Source organism: Talpa europaea, assembly GCF_964194135.1.
Source record: "Talpa europaea genome assembly, chromosome: 12".
NCBI lineage: Eukaryota > Metazoa > Chordata > Mammalia > Eulipotyphla > Talpidae > Talpa > Talpa europaea.
In genome coordinates this window covers 46,975,087-46,998,803 of record NC_140079.1, presented here as the reverse complement: position 1 = coordinate 46,998,803, position 23,717 = coordinate 46,975,087, and the positions used below count along the sequence as shown (strand labels likewise).

General features: G+C 56.8%; 2 protein-coding genes across 4 annotated transcripts; one reads left to right on the top strand and one right to left on the bottom strand.

Annotated features, from left to right (window-relative positions):
* Positions 1-9,404: 9,404 nt before the first annotated feature.
* On the bottom strand, positions 9,405-12,379 carry GTPBP3 (GTP binding protein 3, mitochondrial; the record flags this gene model as incomplete). Of its 2 annotated transcripts, none has more annotated exons than XM_084249090.1 (9): positions 9,405-9,630; positions 9,804-10,082; positions 10,458-10,623; positions 10,786-10,929; positions 11,025-11,097; positions 11,271-11,469; positions 11,557-11,647; positions 11,749-12,002; positions 12,327-12,379. In XM_084249090.1, 9 exons carry the CDS (start codon positions 12,377-12,379, stop codon positions 9,405-9,407), a joined length of 1,485 nt encoding a protein of 494 aa, XP_084105216.1. The 2 variants fall into 2 exon arrangements, with proteins under 2 accessions (XP_084105216.1, XP_084105217.1); XM_084249091.1 differs by having other exon boundaries at positions 9,804-10,019.
* A 1,867-nt stretch (positions 12,380-14,246) lies between these two features.
* ANO8 (anoctamin 8) lies at positions 14,247-23,151 on the top strand (the record flags this gene model as incomplete). 2 transcript variants are annotated; one of them, XM_084248735.1, is made up of 18 exons in its annotated part: positions 14,247-14,352; positions 15,112-15,222; positions 15,350-15,482; positions 15,633-15,771; positions 15,849-15,945; positions 16,495-16,611; positions 16,689-16,816; positions 16,912-17,073; positions 17,337-17,489; positions 17,601-17,727; positions 17,823-17,878; positions 17,999-18,073; positions 18,797-19,597; positions 19,833-20,024; positions 20,132-20,263; positions 20,350-20,460; positions 21,308-21,974; positions 22,811-23,151. In XM_084248735.1, the coding sequence occupies 18 exons, from the start codon at positions 14,247-14,249 to the stop codon at positions 23,149-23,151; spliced, it is 3,648 nt and encodes a 1,215-aa protein (XP_084104861.1). The 2 variants fall into 2 exon arrangements, with proteins under 2 accessions (XP_084104861.1, XP_084104860.1); XM_084248734.1 differs by having other exon boundaries at positions 22,793-23,151.
* Between the last annotated feature and the right edge of the window lie 566 nt (positions 23,152-23,717).

Below are 23,717 nucleotides of genomic sequence, written 5' to 3'. Positions count from 1 at the left end.
CAGCAAGAGTAACCAGGACAAAGGCCCAGAAGCCAGGCTGGGGTGGAGGGCAAGAGGGAGCGACAGCAGCTTCTGAGAGTCCCCTGTCCTCCCTGCTCACTTGGAAAAGCCTTTGCCAACTGTAAAACGTTGTCCACAAATGGCTAGAGCAAGGGCCAAGGCCTTCACCAGGGCACATCAAGGGTCTTTAGCACACACTTGGCTGTAGCCTCCTCACCGCCTCCCAGGATCTGCTCCTCTATTGGACGACACCCCGCGTGTCGCAGGGAGGGTGGCTCAGGCCGTCACCTCGAGAACATCATGTGGTCCTTCTGGGGTCTGGGCTATGGTCCCATCAGGCCTGACGGAGGAAGTGGTCTTTGTTGTTCCCATAGGCAGGATAAAATCCGAGGCTCCGAGAGGCACTCAGGACTTTGAGTCAGATCTCTCTGACCCCAAAGCCTGTACCTTCGTTGGCCTGGCCGCCTGGTATTGTCAACCCTGGGTCTCTTCCAGCCTGGGGCGGGGTGCTAAACGCAGGTCTGGGGGCCAAACTGACCTCCAGAGCCGTCGCCAACTATCCACCCAGAGTCCTCCACATCCGACTCCATCCCCACCATGCCTCTTCCTACAAACTCCCTCTGACAGGGCACTCAGCCCCTCACACGACGCAGCGCTCACAGAACGCTCTGGACACCCAGCTCTGGGAGAAATCCCACGGGGAGTCTGCAGAGAGGGCTGGCTGAGCTGGGGGTACAGGAGAGGGGACGAGATCCCTGCTCCGAGCAAACAGTTTTCCTCTCCACAGCTTGGCCCAGAGCCCTGGTGGCAAGGAAGGAGCTTCTATTATTACTAACCCCATTTCTCAGAGGAGGGAACTGAGGCCCCAAGGAAGTGACCAGCCCCGGGTCATGCGGGTCATGCGTCAGCGGGTCCGGGCTGGAGCCAGCCTCTCAGCCCAGGCTTGTCCTGGTCCCAACTGAGACCGGGGAAGCTCTTGACATTGTTTACCCCAAGTGACGTCCCCCTGCTGAGAAAACAATGCTTACTTAAGCCAGGGCCCTTCTGCTTCTCACTGCAGGGTCGCAGGAAGGGCTGCTGGGCTCCAGCCTTGATCTGCCTGCCCCTGGGAGAGGGAACGGGTGAGCAGGCGCCATCAGCTCTGGAGTCTCTCTCTCTCTCTCTCTCTCTCTCTCTCTCTCTTTACATTTTAAAAGGACAGGTTTATTAGGAAAAGGAGGGAGGAAAAGAGAGGCACCTGCAAAGTCCCAGGTGGGTAGGATGCTGCAGCTCTGGATTTTCAGTCATCACTGGACACTCCAGGCTCATAGAGTCATAACATCTAAATTTGCTATGTGCCCAATGCAGGGCCAAATCCAGTGCCCTGCATTAAACCCTCCCCTTCCAGAGCAGAGAGGGTCAACTCCTATTCCGCTCCTTTCCCTTCCTTGGGGGCTTGAGAACATTTCCCAGATGCTAACGCACCCACCCTAATGACACCCTCCAGACACATGCATCTCCCATGTTCACAAAACCAGGACAGACCTGGAGTCACCCCAACTTGATCGGAAGATCTTGCCTTTAAATTGAACATTTTAAATTGTTTTCTATTGATAGACTTTCTATTGATGGATTTTTAAAAAAGATTTTATATATTTATTTTTGTGTACAAGAACAGGGCTGTAGACCAGAGGTGGAAGAGGGGAGGGCGGATGTAAGAGGATTCACCAGAGACAGAGAGGGGAACAGAACAGGCAGACTGACTGAAATACACTGCTGAGGGGAGCAGCGGGTGAGCCAGGAGAGGTCTGCTGCGCCTTGCGGGTCAGCTCCCTGGCCAGGGATGGAACTCAGGCCTTTCTGGTGGGCCCTTGTGGTGGTGGTGCTGAGACTTAACCCCAGGCCACCAGGGAGGTCCCTATTGATGGATCTTCTTTGGCAATCAATTTATTTCAGTTTAAAAAAAACAGTTGATATAAAGACAAATATTGGGTAAATGTTGGCTCTGGGGCTGCGTGGGTAGAGATGGCAGAAGTCTCAATGTGGAAGGTCAAGGGTGGGAGTTCAGCACCAGTTGTGAGCTGGCATACAGCAAATGTGCTCAGGTTCACTTGCCATCGCTATTATGATTCCTTTGTTCGTTCAGCCAAAGAATATGGGAAGGAGTGAAGGACAGAAATCCCTGACCTCGTGGGCTCACTATGGGGTGCCAGGTGATAGAGATGAGTCATTTAGGACCCCTTGAGTATGAGCGAGACAGAAAAGGGATGAGATGTTGTGAGGAGGTTGGAATTTTTCATGGGGGGCCAAGACAGGGTCCCCTGATCTTGAGAGAGAGTGACATTTGAGTAGAGACTTCACAGAGCCATAGGGGGAAGGTACACCAGGCTGCCCATACAGTGCATGCAAAGACCCTGTGGCAGGACCTGGTGAGTTTGCGTGAGAGGCTGGGGTAGAGGGGCGTGAAGGAGGGGGCAAGTGCGAGGAGGTGAGATCCTAGGGTGACGCTGGGAGGCAAAGGCCAGGGGACTCACTGGTCAAAGTGAGTGATGGTAGGGGATCAGGGGCCTCAGTCTCTGAAACATGGCAGGCCAGCGGGCAGGAGTGTGTGAAGAATGGATATCAGGACTGGCCAGGAGCCTGGAAGGGGGAGGGGGAGCAGGAATCAGCCAAGGAACGTGCGGCAAGTGGGGCCCCAGGGAAGAGCCAGGGAAGGAAGGGAGGGGGGCCAGAGGAAGCAGGACTTGGCTGAGGCCCCCACCTCCCCCACCAGGAAGCAGCCTTTGCGCCAACCCCTGACCCCTCATGAGAACTTCTGCCAGGCCTGGGAGGGGGAAGGGCATCCCAGACAGCAGGATGGCTTCTGCAAAGGCAGGGGGCAGAAGGGGAAGCAGTGTTAATCTTGGAAATTTGGGGGACCTTGGCAGGGTTCAAGTCCCTGGTGGGGAGGTCTGGTGGGGGCAGAGTTGGTGGAGTCTTGAAAGCCAGGTCCAGAGGATCTAGTTTTGTCCTGTGAGTACTGGGGAGCCATACAGAATATAGGAGCAAGGGCAGGCTCATTGAAAACCCTGCCTGGAATGAGTTAGGGTCCAGACCTGGTTGGTTCTGTGTAAACAGAAGAGGGCTGTGAGATTGTGCCTCAGGGTCCAAGGGTGGCCCAGGGACTTTGGGGCAAATTCCCAGGATCCCCAAGGCCTTAGGAAGCAAATAACAGGGTCAGACAGGCCGCAGACCAAGTCTGGGGTACGAGGTGCTGCTCTGAACCTCAGTGTCTTCATTTATATAATGGAAAGGCAAACATTTGCATCCCACCGGTCCTGAGAGTTCAACATGCAGGAGTCTCATGGGGAGGATAGCCCCAAAGGAGCCCTAGGGTCCTTGGAAGCAAGACCAGGCCTGGGGGAGGTAAGGCTGACCCCATCCAAGGTTTGTCCTTCCAGCCTTCTGTCTGACCCACTGTTGCATTCCCATCTCCTTCCCACCCTAGTGGCTGAGGAGGCTCTGGGCCCCAAGGACCAAGGGGTGCCCCAGACTGGCTGGTCAGCAGAAACGGCACGGCAAGACACCCGCGGCACAGGATGCAGTCAGGACCGAAGTCCGCAACTTCTGCACACACAGCAAATTGGGTGCCCCTGGCCTGTGCCCCACGCTGTCCCCACCCAGCCACACCCCATAGTACTCTCACAGGCCCACACCACACCACACACCCATAGATGCCACGACAATATCACAGATGGACGCAGGGATGCCTTGGTGCCGTGGCGATAACAGCACACACGGCCAAGAGACACAGCGACAGCAATGCATGTACCCTCTGTCTGCCCAGCCCTGGCTCCATTTCACATCCCTCCAGGCACAGCATCTAGCTTCCCACCCATCCACACACACAGCTTCCCGCCCCTCCACACAGCCCCATGACCCCACGACCCCTCCTCCAATTCCTTATCCCCCAGGGTTTCTCACCTGTCACCACTAGAGTGCCAGACCTGGAAGCAGAAAGGGGAGACATTTATCTTTTCCTTTCTGAGGGTTTCTAGGCTCCTCACGTGGCCCTGGGGTGAGGGTAGCTCACCCACTCCCTCATGACCCTCTCTCCCCACACCCAGCCTTATAAATGTTAGTGACACCAAATAAACATTAGAAAATCCTTCAAATATTCCAGAGTCATGATTTTTTAAAAGATTTATTTATTTATGCATACAAGAACTGAGGTACAGGCCAGAGGTGCGGGGGGTGAGAGGATTCGCCAGAGACAGAGTGGGGAGCATAACAGGTGGATTGACTGAAATACACTGCTGAGGGGAGCAGCGGGCAAGTCAGGAAAGGTCTGCTGTGCCATGTGGGTAGCTCCCTGGCCGGCAGAGCTCCCTGGCGGGCAGAGGCAGAGGCTGCATGTAGCTTTATAGTACTGTGCTTAACCCCTTGCACCACCAGGGAGGCCCCAGAGTCATGATTTTTGCTTTGAAAAGGTGTCTCAGGGCCTTGGGGAAGAAAATACTAGAAACAAGAACTCCTTCCCTAAAGTCCCCAGTTCAGAAGAGCATTCAATCTGGGAGTGGGGAGGGTGGGGTGCCAATGTCCCCCTTTTGCAGGTGTAGGACTCTCCATACATGAAAAAAAAAAAACAGATATTTAAAAAGAGTTTCTTAAAAAGCATTTTAATAATTTGTGGCTTTTGTTTTTCTTGGTTTGCAATTGTATTGACAATTGCCAGGATGCCGCAAGCTGCTGTTAATGGCAGGAACTTCTCGACAAAATGATTCCAGGAACAGTCTCACAAGAGTCCTAGGACATTTGTTTTGTTTGGTTTTATTTTTGGCAAAATGGGATTTCAGAAAGAACACTGGTGTCCAGTTTGGCATGCATCAACTAATAGGACACTAAATTAGAGGGTAGCTGGGGAAAGACATTAGTGGGACATGGGAAGACCACTTGTACCCAGCAGACTGGAGGGGTGGGGAATGTTTAAAAATCCTAATAGCCACTGTTGGTGAAGACATAAAGGAGAAATTTCCTACCAGACTGGTAGAAATACAAATCTGGTTATGGCCCTTCTGGAAATGAGTTTGGTGACATTTAATAATAGTCAAGCTGCACAAATCCTTTGATTCAGAAACCCCATTTCTGGGACTTAATCTCTGAAAATTAATAACCCCAGGAAGCAAAGCATGATGGAAAAATGACCCCAAAATTATGATGTAGAATCTCAACTGGTCCTTTCCCCCTCAGATCCCCCTCTCCCTCCCCTTCTCTCCTTCCCCCAACTCCCCCCTCCCCATTCTCTGAGACCCTGGACAGACGGGGGATGAGTCAGGCAAGCTGAGGTTGGCAACGCCACACTTAGGGCAGGCCAGCCAGGAGGGACAAAGGAGCGATATTTCCTGGATCCGGAAACACGGGTGAGAGACAGCGGCTGCAGGAAACACTCGGCTGGGGCCCCGCCAAGCCAGGGCAGGGGGTCAGCCAGGCCAGGCCACCTAGACGGGCCAGTCTGAGGCCCCAAGGAAGTGGGGAACGTCCCTGACCTCTAACCTATTGGCTAGGCAGCCTGCAAGTCTTGGAGAGAAAGCCTAATTTGGGGTTCTGGACCCAGTCATTCTGGATTTGAATCTTGGATCAATCCATCTCAGCCTTCATTTTATCATCTGAGAAATGGCTATAGTAATAGTCACTAAACTGTCCAAACAATCGGCACAATTCTCTGACTCTTGGGCAGTCTCTCCCAACTGGAACATCACAGGATACCAACCCACCAACCTGGCCTCCATGACTGGACCTTGACTCAGCTGTCCAACACCCTGACTTCATCAGCCTCAGCGTCCAGTACAACTCCCATACTGGTCCAGAGGGACCCTCGGCTCTTTTGTGCCCCCTCCCTCCACACACAGTACAGCACTTGCTCCAGTTATTCTAGGCACTTGCTTCCTCTTCCAGGCAGCCCTCCTAGATGTCCCAGATGTAGTCCCCAGCCCCATTCCTTTCTCTCCTGCCATGACCATATAGCTCTGACTCCCCCAGGCTGATGGCTTTCCTGAGGCCCCAGCAGGGGCTGAGTACCAGCCAGAGAGCAATTGGCTGACCCCCTCCCCGACCCTGTGGTCCAGCCTCCGGGTGAGGTTCTGACTCTTTGGGGATTTCCTGTGACCTCTATAAATAACCCCCATGGCTACTTCCCACAAACTGCCTCACCCTTCTTGGAAAAAAAGGATTGTAGCCAAGGACCTCAATGCAGCTATGTGCCAGATCCCGGGGGAGGTGGGTGGGGCACATGCATCCTGCCCCAAGAGCATCTCCCTCCGCACCCAGACCCCACTCACCCCTCCTAGAAGACCTCTGGACAATCCCAACACCAGCCCACATTATTTTTTTCTTCCCTCTGGGTATCTATTTTCCTGCCAAATGGGTTTAACAGTTAATATCCATGGACTCGGATCATGGAGTAACCCCATGCCTTAGGGAGCCCCCTATTCACAAGTGGCTTCAACTGCTGAACAAGCAAACAGATCAACAAACAGTGACACCATGCAATGAAGTCTGTGAAGAGTCTGGGATCCAGGTTAGTTGGGAGATCCTGGCACCTTTGTGGGTCTGAGACCCATCCCAGCCTGTGCTCACATGTTCCCCCAAACCCAAGAGCGTGTAATTGCAGGTGGATATTTTTTCCTGATTCTGGAAAAGATCATGATCCTTTTTGAGATGTTGTTTCTGCTGCTGGCAAGGTGGAAGCCTTCATCCCAGGAACCTGAGGCTTTGCTGTATTGATGGGGAAACACCCAGAATCTGCTTCATTAGAGCCTGGCGCCCCCTGGTGGATCTGCACCGCCACATCAGGCCCCCAAAGTTGCAGAACCACTCGCCCCAGCCCTGATTCACTTGTTTATTTTATTTTTTTTAAAGATTTATTTATTTATTTATTTATTTATTTATTTATTTATACAAGCACTGGGTACAGTCAGAAGCGCGGGAGGGTGAGAGAATTCAGCAGAGCCAGAGCGGGGAGCAGAACAGGCAGAAGGACCGAAGCACATTGCTGAGGGGAGCAGCGGGCTAGAATGAGAGGTCTGCGTGCCACATGGGCCCCGCCCTTGTGGCAGGGGATTGAACCGGCGCTGCAGAGGCTGCGGGCAGCTTCGCAGCCCAGCGCTAAACCGCTGCATCACCAGGGAGACCCTGTTTGTTTTTTTTTAAGATTTATTTTATTTATGCATACAAGAACTGGGGTACAGGCCAGATGTGTGGGAGTGAGAGGATTCACCGGAGACAGAGTGGGAAGCAGAACAGTCAGATCTACTGAAATACACTGCTGAGGGGAGCAGCAGGCAAGAAAGGAGAGGTCTGCTGTTCCATATGGATTAGCTCCCAAGCCAGGGATCAAACTTGTGCTGCAGTGGCTGTGGCTATCTTCATAGTGCTGAGATATAACCCCTTGTGCCACCAGGTGTTTTTAAAACCCTTCCTTTTCCTCTTCACAACTATTTTCTTCTTCTTCTTTTTTTTTTTTAAGATTTATTTATTTATTCATACAAGAACTGGGGTACAGGCCAGTGGTGTGGGGAGGTGGGGTGAGAGGATTCATCAGAGACAGAGTGGAGCACAGAACAGGCAGATTGACTGAAATCCACTGCTGAGAGGAGCAGCAGGTGAATGAGGAGAGATCTGCTGCGCCATGTGGGTAGCTCCCTGGCTGGGGATCAAACTCATGCTGCAGAGGCTGCAGTGTCTTAACCCCTTGAGCCACCAGGGAGGCCCCAACAACTATTTTCTTAATAAAATTTCTTCTTTCTAGCTTAATGCATTGTAAGCATGCAATACATAACACAAAATACATGTTCATCAACTGTTTTATGTTCCTGATAAAGCTTCTAGTCAACGGCAAGCTAGCAGCATTAAGGTTTTAAGGAGTCAAAAGTTATATCTGGGGGCCTCCCTGGGGGCGCAGGCGGTTGAGCGCGCCGCTGTGAGGCTGTCCGCAGCCTCTGCAGCACTGGTTCGATCCCGGCCAGGTGGCAAGGGTCCCACATGGCATAGCGGACTTCTCCTGTCGCGCCCTCTGCGCCCCTCAGCAGTGTATTTCAGTTCATCTGCCTGTTCTGTTCCCCACTCTGTCTCTGATGAATCCTCTCGCCCTCCCGCACATCTGGCCTATACCCCGGTTCTTATAGGAATAAATAAATCTTTTAAAAAGAAAGTTGTATCTGGTGGGTCTGTTGTCCCTAACTCCTGCATTGTTCAAGGATCATCTGTACCCCACTGTAATTTCCTTCCACTTCCCTTTCACTTCATATCCTTCCTCTCTCCCCTTCGCTCACTCTGTTCCAGCCACAATGGCCACCTCTGTTGTCCCTGTTTCCAGATGACGCTCCCAATTCAAAGCCTTTGCACACATTACGTTCTCTGCCTGGGACACTCTTACCAGCCCCTTCCATCAGGGTTCCTTTTTAACATTAGGTGACCTATGTAGGGCATGTGCCCTCAGATATCTGCCAGGTCAGATCTCTTCTTTGTAAGCTCACACTGCAGTCAGAGATCTCACTGTAAGGATGAGCCTCTTTTTTTTTCCATCAGGCCAAGGGTGAACCTGCTTGTTCCACCATATTTCCAGTACCCTGTCCCTGAGCTCAGATTGGAACTGAACTGACCTAAGTACAAATCCTAAAGCTTGAACCATGAGCAAGTGACCACTTCTCTGAGCCCATTTTCTCCTCCATAAAACAGTGACTAAATACCTACCCCATTGTGCTAGTGTAAAGAGCCAACAAAATTATGTGTAACAGGTGCTTGACAGTCACCGGGTGAATGAATGGAGTGAATGAACTTGCAGAGGAAGTTGGGCCCAGGATTTCATGAGTTACTTTTAAGGTACGAGAGGCAAAGTTCTAAGATTAATACTAAAAAGGGAATGAAAACTTGCAGCGCAATATACACACAATTTATGTACAAAATGTAAAATGTATTTGATTGGTGCATCTATAAGAATGCAAATGTAAGCGCACAGAGAAAGTTCTGGAGGGACACAAGCTGAGCTGGGGAGAGGGGAGATTTCCACATTTCTGGATCAACTGAGTTTTTTACATGCCTTTGGTATTTGAATAATAAATTAAAAACTACAAAACAAGTACTCCTGAGATCTTCCTTCCTTCATCCCAACTCTCTACTCCTGATCCTCCAGCTTTGGGGGCCCAAAGAGACCTCCACTCAGCCCCTCTCCAGGGCTTGAATACCCAGAAATCCCCAGAGAGATCTAGCCAGTCACAACCTGATAATTGCCAGCAACTGGGAGCTTACTACCCATGAAGGCAGTTACTCTGGTGACAAGATCCTCCCCAAGGGATAGAAAATCCCGATCCCGCTTGGCCTAAGCTGATCCCAGATTCCTCAAAGCTTCCAGGTGTCCACCCAGCCTGTGTCTGAGATTGGCAGTTCCCTTACTTGCCCACACAGAAGTCCCGGAAGATGACATCCAGGATCTCTTCTGTGCCTCCACCCCCTGTGAGGTAAGCCAGGTGGCCCCGGGCAACCCGAAGTGCCTCAGCTGCCAGGGCTAGGTCTTTGGCCTTCTTGTATTGACCGAGGGCATCCAGGCATCTCTGCAGGTGATGCTGGTGCCTGGTGCGTGTCAGCAGTGGTGGGCCTGCAGACGGGTCACCACACCTGGAAGGGAAAAAGCACATGGTGTCTCTACCTTCAAAAGCAACACTGGTATCCATTCCCATTCTGCAGATACAGAAACTGAGCCTGCCAGACAGGTTTGTGTCCAAAGTCATTGGCTTATGCCCACTTGAATTTGGATAAAATGAGGCTATAGAAAGAGTGAAGGGGCTCACACTGCAGCTAGCTCCTTTCGCAGTGCTTCCAAGAGGCCATCCAGACCCTCCCCGGTCAGGCAGGAGAGCAGCAGATAGGGGGCCAGCTCAGGACTGGGGCCTGGGCCCCCCTTGGGGAGCAGGTCTGATTTGTTCAACACCAATAGGAGCCGCTGTTTACTCCCACTGGAGCTCTGGGCTCGGGTGGTGGTGACAATCGTGTCCAGGAAGCTGCAGCTGGATGGAGAGGCCAGATCAGAGGCGTCCAGCACGGCCAGAATGAGGTCAGCCTGTTCCAGCCTGGGGGAATAAGGAGAATCAACTGAGCAGTGACCCCCAGAGTTGAGTAATTAAGGACACAGGGTGGAATAAAGCACCTGGGACACAGCAGGAGGGTGAGGGGGCTGGTAAAGAATAATGGGCAGGGCCAAACATGTGGGAAAGAGCTGTGCATTAAGGGGAGGAGCAGAATGCTGGGGGTTCAGTAGGAGAGAGCTGGCCAGGGACAGAGGTCCAACTCAAAGGGCTGCCCCTCCCCCAAATTACCAAGTCCCCAAGATTAAGGGAGCTTAGTAGCTTTTTCTGATTCAGGAAGAATGAAAAGTAAATGCAACAGGAAGAAACATGAGAGGATAGAGTCGTCTCCTCCCTCTACTTACCTCCCAGGCAACCCACCTCTCTCGGGCTCGCCGCACGCCCTCTCGCTCCACTGGACCCACGCCCTCCCTCAACCCTGCTGTGTCACTCAGTAGCGCCGGGAACCCAGCCAGGTCTACAGCGGTCTCCAGCACATCGCGGGTGGTCCCTGGTTCCGGAGAAACAATAGACACGGGCTTCCGGCCTAGGGAAGTAAGCATGAGGGACCAGGTGGAGGTGAAGGACCCTCCACAAAGCACCACCCCTCGTGGCTGAACTGAGCTTTTGCCCTACTGGCCCCTTTCCCATTTTGAAACAGCTCAGTTCCTCAGTTCCTGGCCCCATCACCAGTCTCCCTCCTACTCACTGAGCAGGTTCACCAGGCTGCTCTTGCCAGCATTGGGGGGTCCCGTGACCACAACATGTGCCCCTGAGCGGAGCCTCTGCCCACGCCTGGCATCTCGAAGATGCGCGCCCAGTGCCAACTCCAGCTCCTGTACTTGGCTGTCAGCTGTGGGTACAGGAAAGCAGAGGGGAAGGAAAGTGGGGGCTTCAGGTAGTGGAAATGGCAAGTGTACTCATACCCCCATCTCCAGGGAGACCCACCTCGCTCCAAAACTCCTTCCTCCAGGTTGTCATCCTCACCAAAGTCAATATAGGCCTCCACGTGAGCCAGAGCCTGGAGCAGAGGGTAGGTAGAGTCATCACCTAGGAACCCACTCCCTGGCGCCCCATGTACCCGGGCTCAGCCCCACTAAGGGGCCAGGTTGGAGGCTTACAGACAAGAAACTCTCACTTCAGAGCAGGACAGGCAGGGATCTAGTGCAGAGGATGGGTGAATGGGGGATTCACCTTAGTGAGGGTTTCTGCCCAGCCATGACAGAGGTGGCTCAGCTCCCCATCCAGCTGCCTTAGGGCCTGACGCCGCTGTGCCTCCGTTTCGGCATGGATCAGATCGGCCAAGCCTTCCACTTCAGTCAGGCTCAGCTTCCCGTGAGCAAACGCCCGCCTGGTGAACTCTCCCGCCTCTGCTGGCCGAAGTCCTGGCACACTGCCTGCGGGAAGGTCCTGAATCCTGAGCCTCCAGGTCTATACCCACACCCACTGGCAGAGTCAGACCTCCAACCCAAGGCTGCACTCACCCAGGGCCTGCAGGACGCCGCTCACCACGGCCGGGCCTCCATGCACGTGGAACTCCACGCAGTCCTCACCCGTGAAACTCTGGGGACCTAATGTGGCGAGGCGACAAGAGTCAGAAGGAGGGCACAGCATGAAGAGGGTAAACTGGGTCATGGGAGCTACAGGAGGTTCAGGATCTGGAGTTCCTCACCTGGGAACCAGAGCACCAGAGCGCGGTCCAGCGGTTCCCCCGAGCGGGGGTCGCAGAGCAGGCGCAGGCTGGCGTAGCGAGCCCGGGGCAAGTCCTGGGGCGCAGTGAGGCTCCGGAGGGCGTGGCGGCTGGCGGGGCCGCTAGTCCGAATCACAGCGATGCCGCAGCGGCCTTGGCCCGAGCTCAGCGCGAATATGGTGGCTCCGGAACCCGGGGCCGGGGCGCCGCTGCCGTGGCGCGTGAACGGCCCGAGACTGGACAGGAAGGAGAGTCAGTGCCCCTGGGAGGCTCTACACAGAGTGGCAAGTAGATCTAGGGCTCGATAACAGGGAGGTGCTCAAAGTGGAGGCTCTCTGGCTGGGAGGGACGCACCGACCGGAGGCCTCAAGATGACCTCATTAAGGTCTCAGAGAGCGGGCGATCCAGAGGGGGTTCTGCGGCCGAGGGATGGACAGACAGGACTTGGAAGAACGTGACAGACGGCACCGCCGCAGGGAACTAGGACCCCAGATCCCAGGGAGGTTTGGGCCCCAAGCAGCGACTCAGTTTGTCACACCCTTTTCCCCCGGGTGTCCCACCTGCGAGGCCCGCGAGCCGTCAGGGTTGCCAGGGTCCACAGGCCCCGCCACATGGATTCACAGCCCGCCGCGCGACCGCCCGCCCGCCCGCCCTTCCTTCCTGGGAGGCTTCAAGTCCTGGCACGAGGCCCCGCCCACTCGGCGGAGTGACTGGCGAAGTACTTAACGAGTCTTGGCTACCATTGGGCCCTTTAGAAAACGTCCCGCCCACCCACTGAAGATCTTCGTTTGTATTGGCTGATTCTGAGGACGCCCTCTGGGTGCAGTGATATGACATTCCCCCGGCAACATCCGATCGGGGTCGTGGGATTCTAAAGCTGCGGCTCCCCGAGACCCCGGAAATGAGGGGTGGGAGGGGAGAGCGGGTCTGACCGTCGGAATGACCGCGGAAAGAGCGTTTGAGCTTATTCCATCTAGCCACTCCGTAGCTTTGGGCGAAGCCAGAGCACCTTAGTGGCAGGGAGGGGTGCGTGCCGGAGAGCCCACGCGCCACCGGCCTTGGGAAAACGGCCAAACTTCTGGGGAGATTACTATTCCTATTTGTTTTCTAGGACCACTCCAGCTGGTAGCCCATCCCCGCCTTTCCCTCGGCCGTTCCCTCAGCCTCGGATGCCCCTCCTCATTTAACAGACTCATCCTTAAGGGGCCTCCATCTCCAAGGTCTCCTCCGCGAGGACGCCTTTCTGAAATCCCCCCAACACAACCCTCTCTCCTCTCTGGCCCAGGTCTGCTCCGGCAGAATTGTGTCTGGTCTGTCTCCGGCTCCCGAAGAGGCAGAAAGGGGAGTCGCGGAGATTACTTTCAGGTTAACCTAGGACAGCGCAGGATCGCAGAATAAAAGCGCTGATGATGGAATTCCCGGCGCCAACGGGGCGGGTTCTCCCAGTTTCGCACGGCCAATTTTCTGGTTCTTGGATAGAGCGGGCGGGCGACGCACCTGCACTTTGGGAAGAATTGGTGGGACTGATTAGAGTTCTAATCCTCCACCCCTCACCCCACCCCACCCCCGTCCCCATCCTCCCGGGCCTGCCCTCTCAACTTTTTCATCTGTAAAAGAGGAACGATGACATTCGCTGACGTCGAGCTGTCCCATCTATCACAGGTATACACTAGCGTCTAGTGTTTGCCTTATGAGAACCCGATCTGACCCCAGTCTCGCGGAGGAGGCTACTCCGGATGATCTGGGATCCGGGTGCCAGACAAAATACCAAGAATAAAGTTTACGTATAATTATGTCCTATGTGATATTTGGGACACACTACTTATTAATTTATTTGAAGTTCACATTTAGCTAGAAAGACTTAAACATGACAACTCTGAGGAGTTTACGTCGGAAGGAGCAGGGGTTAACTAGATGAAAAATGGGTGGGCGTCCTATGCAATTGAACTACGCGTGCTGTGCAGGACTTGGCTATAATTATTTATTCTCTTCTCCACAATGGTGGTTGACTTTACTGCTCCTAGGAATCTACTCTGACCAGGCGCACCCTCTCCCATCTCGGGCCTTAGTTAATTCCGCCCATCTTATTCCAAACCGCGCCTTTGCAGATGGAGAAACGAAGTCTCGCAGGCGGGGACGAGACCCAGAATACAGCAAGAGCAAGGTGGAAACTGCAATTTAGGTGCGGGCAGGGACGAGCACCACAGAGTGAGGTGGGCGGGCGAGAACGAAACCCAGAAAACAACTTGGGCGGAGTGGAGAACTCGAGTGACGTGCGCGGAGCCAAGGAGAGTCGAGGTTCGGCGCGGGCGGGGACGAGAAGCAGCGCTCTGGCACGCGGGGACGGCGGCCGGCGCGGGCGGGCGCGGCCTTTGTCTCCTCCTCCGGCGCGCTCAGCCGCCGCACCGGCTGCATGAACCCGCGGCCCGCCACCTCCCGGGTCGCCCGTAGCCCCTGACCTGATCTGCCCTGTCCTCGCTATGGCCGAAACCGCCTCCGGCGCTGGGGGCACATCCCTGGAGGGCGAACGCGGCAAGCGGCCCCCGCCGGAGGGCGAGCCTGCAGCCTCGGCGTCTGGAGTTTTGGGTATGTGTGCGGCTGCTGGATCCGGTAGGGTTGCAGGTGCCTTGAGTGCGCGCGGAGGCTGGACGGGTAGGGGATTGGGGTCAGCTTTCCCGGCCTGGAGTCCAGTAGACGAACCAGCTACTCCCAGCACTGCAGCCGCGGTCGGCGGGAGCAGCTAAGACGGTGCGGCGGGCAGGGGTCCCGGAGCAGAGATGTGGACACACCCCTCCGGGAGCCCCCCCCACCGAGGGGCTGAGCCAGGTCACCCCCCTCCCCTCGGGCTACCTAATCGCAGCTGGGCAGGGATGCGCTTGAGAGATCCTCCGCGGAATATACAGAATCACCCTGTCTTGGGTTCGAATCCCAGGTCAGCTGTGTGACCTTGGGCGCCTGACTTAAACGCTCTGAGCCTCAGTTTCTCCACCTGTGAAATGGGGGTAAGAACCGCACCCAGCTGTGAGGTAGCTGACATAATGTGGTGAAGCGCTCCGTGCTGCTAGTGAGTGCCCCATCGATTGTGGTTTGGAGGCGGAGTTGGGCCTCAAGATGAGTAAGATTTGTATGTGAGGACCTGGGGGAAGGGCATTCCTAGAGGAGGGCCTGACTGGTGCAAGGACGTGGAGGGAAGTAAAGAACCCAAGGCCAGAGTTCATGGGGTCTTGAATGCCATACTGAGTGCCAAGGAACCCTGGCGAATAGAAAAGGGACAGGACTGGAGTGATCAAGACTGGAGGTGGTGCAGGAGTGGCCTGACCCAAGTTTGCCCTGCCTGCCCCCCAGATAAGCTTTTTGGGAAGAGGCTCCTGCAGGCAGGTCGCTACCTGGTGTCCCACAAGGCATGGATGAAGACGGTGCCCACAGAGAACTGTGATGTGCTTATGACCTTCCCAGGTATCTGTGTCCCCCCATTCAGTGCCCAGACAGGGCTCCCCTGAGCTTCGTCCCCCTGAGTGGGAGTCTGTAAGAAGCCTCAGACCCCTTGTGGCAAAGAGCCATGGGTACCTGTGCCCCTTGGCAGACACCACTGATGACCACACTCTGCTATGGCTGCTGAACCACATCCGTGTGGGCATCCCTGAGCTCATCGTGCAAGTCCGCCACCACCGCCACACGCGTGCCTACGCCTTCTTCGTCACCGCCACGTATGAGAGGCGAGTCCTTGGCCTCTTGCTGACCTTGCCATCTGGCTCCCCGCCCTTCTAAACACCAACTTGTGAGGTCCAGCTACCCTGTTTGTCCCAGGTGGTCACCAGGTAGCCAGTGTTCCTCCCATGATCCCACTACCCCTGTCTTCCCAGCAGCCTACTCCGAGGGGCCGATGAATTGGGTCTACGCAAAGCAGTGAAGGCCGAGTTTGGTGGTGGCACCCGCGGCTTCTCCTGTGAGGAGGACTTCATCTACGAAAACGTGGAAAGTGAGCTGCGCTTCTTCACATCCCAGGTGCACCAGCTGGCCCCCAGCGCACATCCCTAACCCGTGGGTGGCTGCTCCCTGTGCTCACACCCTGTCCCCTGCAGGAACGCCAGAGCATCATTCGCTTCTGGCTACAGAACCTGAGAGCCAAGCAGGGCGAGGCGCTGCACAATGTGCGCTTCCTGGAGGACCAGCCAATCAGTGAGTGTCAGATGGGGCTCCTGGAGAACTATCTATCACGGGAGAAAGGCGGGGCCTGGAGCCAGACCAATCAATGGGTTGAAGGGGCAGAGTCTTAAGGGAGGGGTGGGACTTGCTCCCTGGAGTCCGTGAGAATGCCAGGGCAGGACCATGGACAGCGCCCCGGTAGCCTTGATGGTGTGGCCCTGGGTCTCAGTTTCCCCTCCAGGAAACCAGTCCCTGCAAGTCACCTCCTGGCACCAGCTTTGCATCATTCCTTAGATGTTGAGAGCAATGACTTGAGGCCCAAATGGCTTTACTTCAAAGCATGGCTCCCCATTGGGACCCACCCTCCCAGGATTCCTTCGTGCCCTCCTACCTGCCCCTACCCCTCCCAAATTCTGAAGGAGAACCAGATGTACCATCCACCCAGAACTCCTCTGGGAAGAGCCTCTGCTGGTGTAAGAGCAGGCAAAAAGCCCAAGGTGGGGAGGGGCTAAGGGAGTGATGGGGTAGGTAGACCAGGAGCAGGCAGAGAAGCAGGAATCCCCCATTCTTGTCCCCTAACAGTCCCTGAGCTGGCAGCCCGTGGGATCATCCAGCAGGTGTTCCCAGTCCATGAACAGCGTATCCTGAACCGCCTCATGAAGTCATGGGTGCAGGCCGTGTGTGAAAACCAGCCCCTGGGTACGGCCTGGACCTGGGGATGGGCGGGGATCCAGAAGGTGGGCAGGTCTGACCAGCACTCCCTCTTCCCCCTGAAGATGAGATCTGTGATTACTTCGGTGTCAAGATTGCCATGTACTTTGCCTGGCTGGGTTTCTACACTTCAGCCATGGTATACCCAGCTGTCTTTGGCTCTGTCCTGTACACATTCACGGAGGCTGATCAGGTACAGGGTGTGGGCTGGGCTGGGGCTAGGGCACCCTAGATACCCTAATCCCTGGGACAGCCATTCAACACCTCAGCCCCCCTCCACCACTCTAGACAAGCCGGGATGTATCCTGTGTGGTCTTTGCTCTCTTCAACGTGGTCTGGTCAACACTGTTCCTGGAGGAGTGGAAACGGAGGGGAGCAGAGCTAGCCTACAAGTGGGGGACTCTGGACTCACCTGGGGAAGCCGTGGAGGAGCCACGACCCCAGTTCAGGGTCAGTTTTTGCAGGGGGTCTGAATCCAAAGACTCCAAGAATGGGGTAAAGGAGAGAGAGCACTTTGGGTGGGGGTCAGGGAGGGGCTGCATGCTCAGAGGAGAAGGAGTAGGAAATCAGATTTGAGGGAAGTATGCTTTCAGCGGGGTCACCATGAGAACAAAAGCATGATGGAGGGAAATTGAGTTTGTAAGGAAGGGAATGGTATATGGGGCAGAAGACCCCCTGGTCTTATACTGGACCTTCCCCTTGCCCCTTGCTAGGGCATTCGACGAATCAGCCCCGTGACCCGGGCTGAGGAGTTCTACTACCCGCCTTGGAAGCGGCTGCTCTTCCAGCTTCTTGTGAGCCTTCCCTTGTGCCTCAGCTGCCTGGCCTGTGTCTTCCTGCTCATGCTCGGCTGCTTCCAACTGCAGGTGAATTCCAGACCCCAGCCCTGGCTTTGGCCCCAACCTGGTGACCCCTCACATAGCATAGCCCAACCTATGCCCAGCTGCTGGGGTGACCTTGACTCCCTGCTCCTGCAGGAGCTGGTGCTGAGTGTGAAGGGGCTGCCGCGTCTCATCCGATTCCTTCCCAAGGTTGTGCTGGCGCTGCTGGTCAGCATAAGTGCTGAGGGCTACAAGAAGCTTGCCATCTGGCTCAATGACATGGGTATGTCCTGTGGGGGCAGTCCCTGCCTGAGCAGAAGGTCCCACTGCTCAAGTGGGACCTGGGCCTCACCCCTCACTTGCCCCCTCGGCCCCCAGAGAATTACCGGCTGGAGAGCGCCTATGAGAAGCACCTCATCATCAAGGTTGTCCTGGTGAGTGTGGTGGCCAGCTGGTGGGCAGGGGTATATGCCAGGGAAACCTTGATTCTGCATGAGGCACAGCTCTGGGCACAGCGGTGGCAGGGTGACAACCTGCCTGTCTGCTTCCCACAGTTCCAGTTTGTCAACTCGTACTTGAGCCTCTTCTATATTGGCTTCTACCTCAAGGATATGGAGCGTCTGAAAGAGGTGAGACTGTGGCCCAAGGTAGTGCCCTCCAGTGGTGGCCAGTGGGGGGCCAGCCCCAGCACCAGGGGTCCATGGGCTCTCCAGCCCTTCCCCCCCCTCCTCCATCCTTCTCTCCTTTCTGTCTGTCTGTCTGTGCGTCCTCTCTGCCTGTTGCCCCCCCCATCTGTCTGTCCATCTGTCCGTCGGTCCCTCCACAGCTCCTGCTCGTCCTGTCCCTGTCCCAGAGCCTCGAGCGGCAGCTTCGAGCGGTGCTGGTCCCGCTCGTGGCCCTGCAGTTCCGCCTGCTCATCCTGTCCCTCCGGGGCCTTCTGCTCGTGGCCTGGGCCAAAGTATGGGCAGGTGGCAAGCCCACAGGGCCTTGCCAGTGTGGGCAGTGTGCTGTGCTGGGGTCTCATGCAGAACCAGGGGTGCATGCTCAGAGGGGACGGGGCGCTGCTGGCAGGGGGCACCTGCTGAGCTCCTGGGAGGTGCTTAAATCTGGGAGGAGATGCAATTTGGTTGGCTGGGAGTGCTATGGCCTGCAAGGCTATGGTTGGTGGCAAGTGAACTGTGGCAGAGGCTGAACACTGGGGCCTCCATATCCAAAGGGGTGGATTCAGGAATAGGGTTCAAGGCATGTGTGTGGAATCATGCTGCAGAAGGGGCCCCAAACCAGCAGGCTGTCTCAGTGCCCAAGGCCCCGCCCACCCCCACGCAGGCTTTCTCACCCCTTCCTGCCCCCAGATGCTGGCCACACTGCTCATCACTCGCCAGTTCCTCCAGAACGTGCGCGAGGTCCTGCAGCCGCACCTGTACCGGCGCCTGGGCCGTGGCGAGTTTGGCCTGCAGGCTGCCTGGGAGCTGGCCCAAGCCCTGCTCAGCCTGCTGAGCCTCCGGCGCCCTGCACCCCACCGCCTCGAGCCCCAGGCAGAAGAGGGATGCAACAGCAGTGGTGGGGGAGGCCGCAGGTGTCTCAGCGGGGGCTGTGGGGCTCCTGAGGAGGAAGAGGAGGCCGTGGTGGAGCGACAGCCAGTGGGCGAAGGTGGAGAGGTGGGGGACGGGCCCAGGGGGGGCGAGGAGGAGGAGGAGGAAGAGGAGGAGGAGGACGAGGAGGACGAGGAAGGCGAGGAGGGTGGCCTCTTGGACTGCGGGCTCCGTCTGAAGAAGGTCAGCTTTGCCGAGCGGGGAGCCAGGCGGCAGCGGCCTGGCCCAAGCCCTGAGGCGCTCCTGGAGGAGGGGAGCCCCACCATGGTGGAAAAGGGGTTGGAGCCAGGAGTGTTCACACTGGCTGAGGAGGAGGACGATGAGGCCGAGGGGGCTCCTGGCAGCCCTGAGCCAGAGCCGCCAGCTGTCCTGCTCCGCCGAGCGGGGGGTGAGGGCCGAGACCAGGCGCCGGATGGGGGCCCAGAGCCAGAGCCAGGCTCAGGGGACTCTGCTCGGAGACAGCGGCGACAGAATCGGGCATCTTGGATCGACCCGCCAGAGGAGGACCATTCGCCCCAGCTCACCCAGGCCGAGCTGGAGAGCTGCATGAAGAAGTATGAGGTGAGGAGGTGCCTTGAGAGCAGTGGCAGGGCCCTCCAAGGAGGTGGCACGCTGTCCCAGGGTGGAAGGAGGTGGTGGGGGTAGGTAACAGGGCCTTTGATGTGGTAGGAAACCTACTGGAAGGACCTAAATGGGATATTCTGAGGGAGCTGGACTTGGTAGAAGAAGGTGACCTAAGGCAGGAGGCTTTGCCGTCTGAGGGTGGCCAGAGGCTGTACCCAGATTCTCTCTGCAGGACACGTTCCAGGACTACCAGGAGATGTTTGTTCAGTTTGGCTACGTCGTGCTCTTCTCCTCCGCCTTCCCATTGGCTGCACTGTGTGCTCTGGTCAACAATCTCATTGAGATCCGCAGTGATGCTCTTAAGCTCTGCACAGGGCTGCAGCGGCCTTTCGGGCAGCGGGTGGAGAGCATCGGCCAGTGGCAGGTGGGGAGAGTGCCTGGGCTTCAGAAGGAGAGGGGGTACACCTGGGAATAACAGGGCCCTAGGGGAGGGTGGCCCGCCTGGCCTGAGCTCCCTGTATCCCCCTGCAGAAAGTGATGGAGGCCATGGGTGTCCTGGCTATCGTGGTCAACTGCTACCTAATCGGCCAGTGTGGACAACTGCAGCGCCTCTTCCCCTGGCTCAGCCCGGAGGCAGCCATCGTGTCTGTGGTGGTGCTGGAGGTGGGACGAGCAGTGGGTGAGGAACCTATGGGGTGGACATACTGGCAGGCACCCCTGAGCCTGCAGCCTCCTCTCTGTCCCTTCAGCACTTCGCTCTGCTCCTCAAGTATCTCATCCATGTGGCCATTCCTGACATCCCGGGCTGGGTAGCCGAGGAGATGGCCAAGCTTGAGTACCAACGCCGGGAGGCCTTCAAGGTATTTTCCCAGTGTCAGTTTACCCCACTCCACAGGGTTCCTGCACATCTGGCTGGTGGCAAAGATGGAGCACATCTCAATGGCTGAGTCCATAGCAGGAGGGCAGATGTGCCGAGCCCAGGGTGATAATTAGCATCAGAGCAGGCCTGGGCCCTTCTTGAATCCCAGTGGCACTCAGCACCAGGCTGGCACTGATGATATTAAGCCATCGGCTAGCTCAACCAGGAACATCCTGTTAAGGACCAGAAACACAGCTGAGGCTTCCTAGAAGCCCAGCCTGCCACCTTCCTCAGAGAACTGCAGAGCTGGCCGAGGAGCTCTCCATGATGATCTTGCTGCCCATTCACCCTCTCGCTCCATGGCGAGTAAGTACTTGAAATAGGGCAGAGGCAACTGGGAAATGGAAGTTTTGTTTGATTTTAATTATGTCAGTGGACATTGACAAGGCATGTGTGGCTACTAGCTTCTGGAATGGCCAATGTGGACTCTGGTCTGCACCCATCGTGGTTCTCTTGCTGATTCTCCAGAAACCAGGGGATCTATGGAGGCCCAATATTTGTTTCCATTCTTCCAATTCCTGAGAGTACCTGGCATGCAGCCAGGGACAGAAATGGTGGCAAGTAAACATTCTTTCTCTCAATTCTCAGAAAGTACCGGCATGGGTCCAAGGATGCAGTTGGTGCCCAATAAGTGTTTAGATCTCTCCCCACTTCTACAGAGAGCCCCAGTGTGGATCCAGGGATACAGTTGGCACCCAATAAGGGTTTGGAACTTGCCCCACTTCCAAAGAGGGTACCGGCTCACAGCCTTTCTCCCAGTCCTGTTAATGGCTTTACTCTGCCTACAGAGACATGAGCGCCAGGCCCAGCACCGCTTCCAGCAGCAGCAGCGGCGCCGGCGGGAGGAGGAGGAGCGCCAGCGGCATGCTGAGCATCATGCCCGGCGGGAACGGGATACCAGTGGCCGGGAAGAGTCCAGAGCTGAGGGCTCTGGGCTGGACCCTGCTGCCCCTGAGAAGGCCTCAGCCAAGGCCAAGGGCAGTGGGGCAGGTGGCCATGGGTCAGAGAGGCCCAAGCGCCCAGGGTCCCTGCTGGCACCCAACAACGTCATGAAGCTGAAGCAGATGATCCCACTGCAGGGCAAGTTCCTGTCATCAGGGACTGCTTCCTCGCTAGCTAATGTGGGGACCGGCCCCACCACACGGCCGCCACCTGCCCAGTCGCCCACGGGCAGCGACACTCGCCTGCCAGCCTTCCTCAGCTTCAAGTTCCTCAAGTCACCTGAGACCAGGCGGGACCCTGAGCGCAGCCACTCGCCACCCAAGGCCTTCCACGCTGGCAAGCTCTTCCCCTTTGGTGGGGCCAGAGCTGAGGCCGGGTCCAACGGGGCGGGAGGGCAGGCCCGGCCGGACGGGACCCCTGGCGGTGGCAGCAGCCGGGTTCAGCGGAGTGGGCCGGCAGACGAGGCGGCAGCTGAGGAGCCAGATGCCCCCCGGCCTGAAGAGGAAGGCTCAGGTCATAAGCTTTAACTCGGGGGTGGGGACTCTGGGCTGGGCTTTGGGGATAGGGGTGGGGTGGCCAGGTCTGGGGAGAGGTGCTGATGGGATAAAGACCAGTAAAGGTCTGGTCTTGGTACTGGTTGGGGACCTGGGTGCATGGTACTTGGAGCCTGTGGGTCAAAGTCTACTCAGTGTCTCCAGGACCCTTGAGAGCCTGGAGCCTTGTGCCTGACCCTCCTTACCCCCAGGGAGGGATGCCAAAGCCCCCTGTCCTAGTATTCCACCCAGGGTGTCCCTGCCATGCTCTGGTGCCAGGAGAGATAAGGGAGGCCACCTTGCCACCTGGCCCAGCCTCTCCTGTCCCCATAAGACCCCACACCCAGCTCACTCTGGGGGGACTGAACTCCCCCCAGGCCTCTATGCAAGTCCCTACCCTGCAGCCCAGCTGTTCCAGGAGAGCTTCCCTGGAGTAGGGACTAGGGCTGCTCAACCAGGGAGTTTGGATGCTGGGCCCACATTTGTGCTGAGCAGGGGCCTCACTCCGGCCCTCCTACCCTGCCCTGGGCAAGCTGCCCATCCCTAGGGAGCCCTAGAGGTAGCAGCTGCGGCACCAGGGACGCAGGTTGGAAGTTAGAGGGACTTCCTTGGTGTCCTCCCTGTGATGGGCAGGGGCCCAGGCAGGGGATGCACCTGAAATGCCCACCCATCACTGATCAGAAGCAATAAGGCCCTTGATGTGCCTGGAACTCCAGGAGGGTGCGCGGGGGCAGGGTCCTGAGTGGGTCCGGCAGCGGGGACGGCATCCCCCCGGAACGGCCCCTCTCGCCTCCGCAGGGACAGCACTGGCCCCAGTGGGCGCCCCCACCCTCTGCACCCGCCGTAGCCGGAGCCCCGCGCCACCGCCATCACCAACGCTGCTGCCCAGGCCCCCGACGCCGCCCGCTGGCTGCTGGCAGTGGGATGGGCCATGGGGCTGTGGGGGCGAGGGCGCTGCCCCCCGCCAAGCCCCCACCGATGCTGCCGAGTGCCCGCCTTGTGCCCTGGCTGGGCCCCCGCCTGCCCTTCAGCCCCTGCCAGGGGACGCCAGCTTCTACAGCCTCCCACCCCCAATGCTGCCACCCACCTCCGAGCCCCCTACACCCTCACCCAGCCCTAGCCCCCAGGCTGTGTGCTGGCCTACTGGCTGGCATTAGCCTCCTACCCACTCCAACTGTCATCCCCATACTCTCTGTTCTGCTCTCATATGCAATACTGACAGAGTGGCAGCCACCACCCAGAAAACCTACTTGGGCCCCAGTATTGGTGACCCTATCCTGGGGCGAGGGCCTGGGGGGGCTGCCCCCCATCTGCCGTTTACCTTTTGACCAGGATGGGGAAAACAAAAGGAAACCCAAAAACCCAACAAAATACACAAACACAGAATAGGCGATTATTTATTTGTTTTTAATTTATTTTGTCATATTTTTGTAAAACGGCAGAAATGCAATAAAAAGTATATTTCAACAGTGCCAGAGGATGGAACCGTGGAAGGGGAATCAGGGGGCCTGGGTGATGAGGTTGGCACTGGGGATGCCCCGCCCATTCTGTGACCCTTGGGGGCCTCCTCCTAAGAACTGGGTCTTGAGGCCACAGATGGAAAACTCCAGACTGGCCGCTTCCGAGTTGGCCCAAATTTGGGGGCTGACTTCAGAACTCCTCCCTGGAAAGAGCTGCAGGGCCTCAGGCCCTGCCTTCAGCCTCCTAGACAGAAAGAAATCTC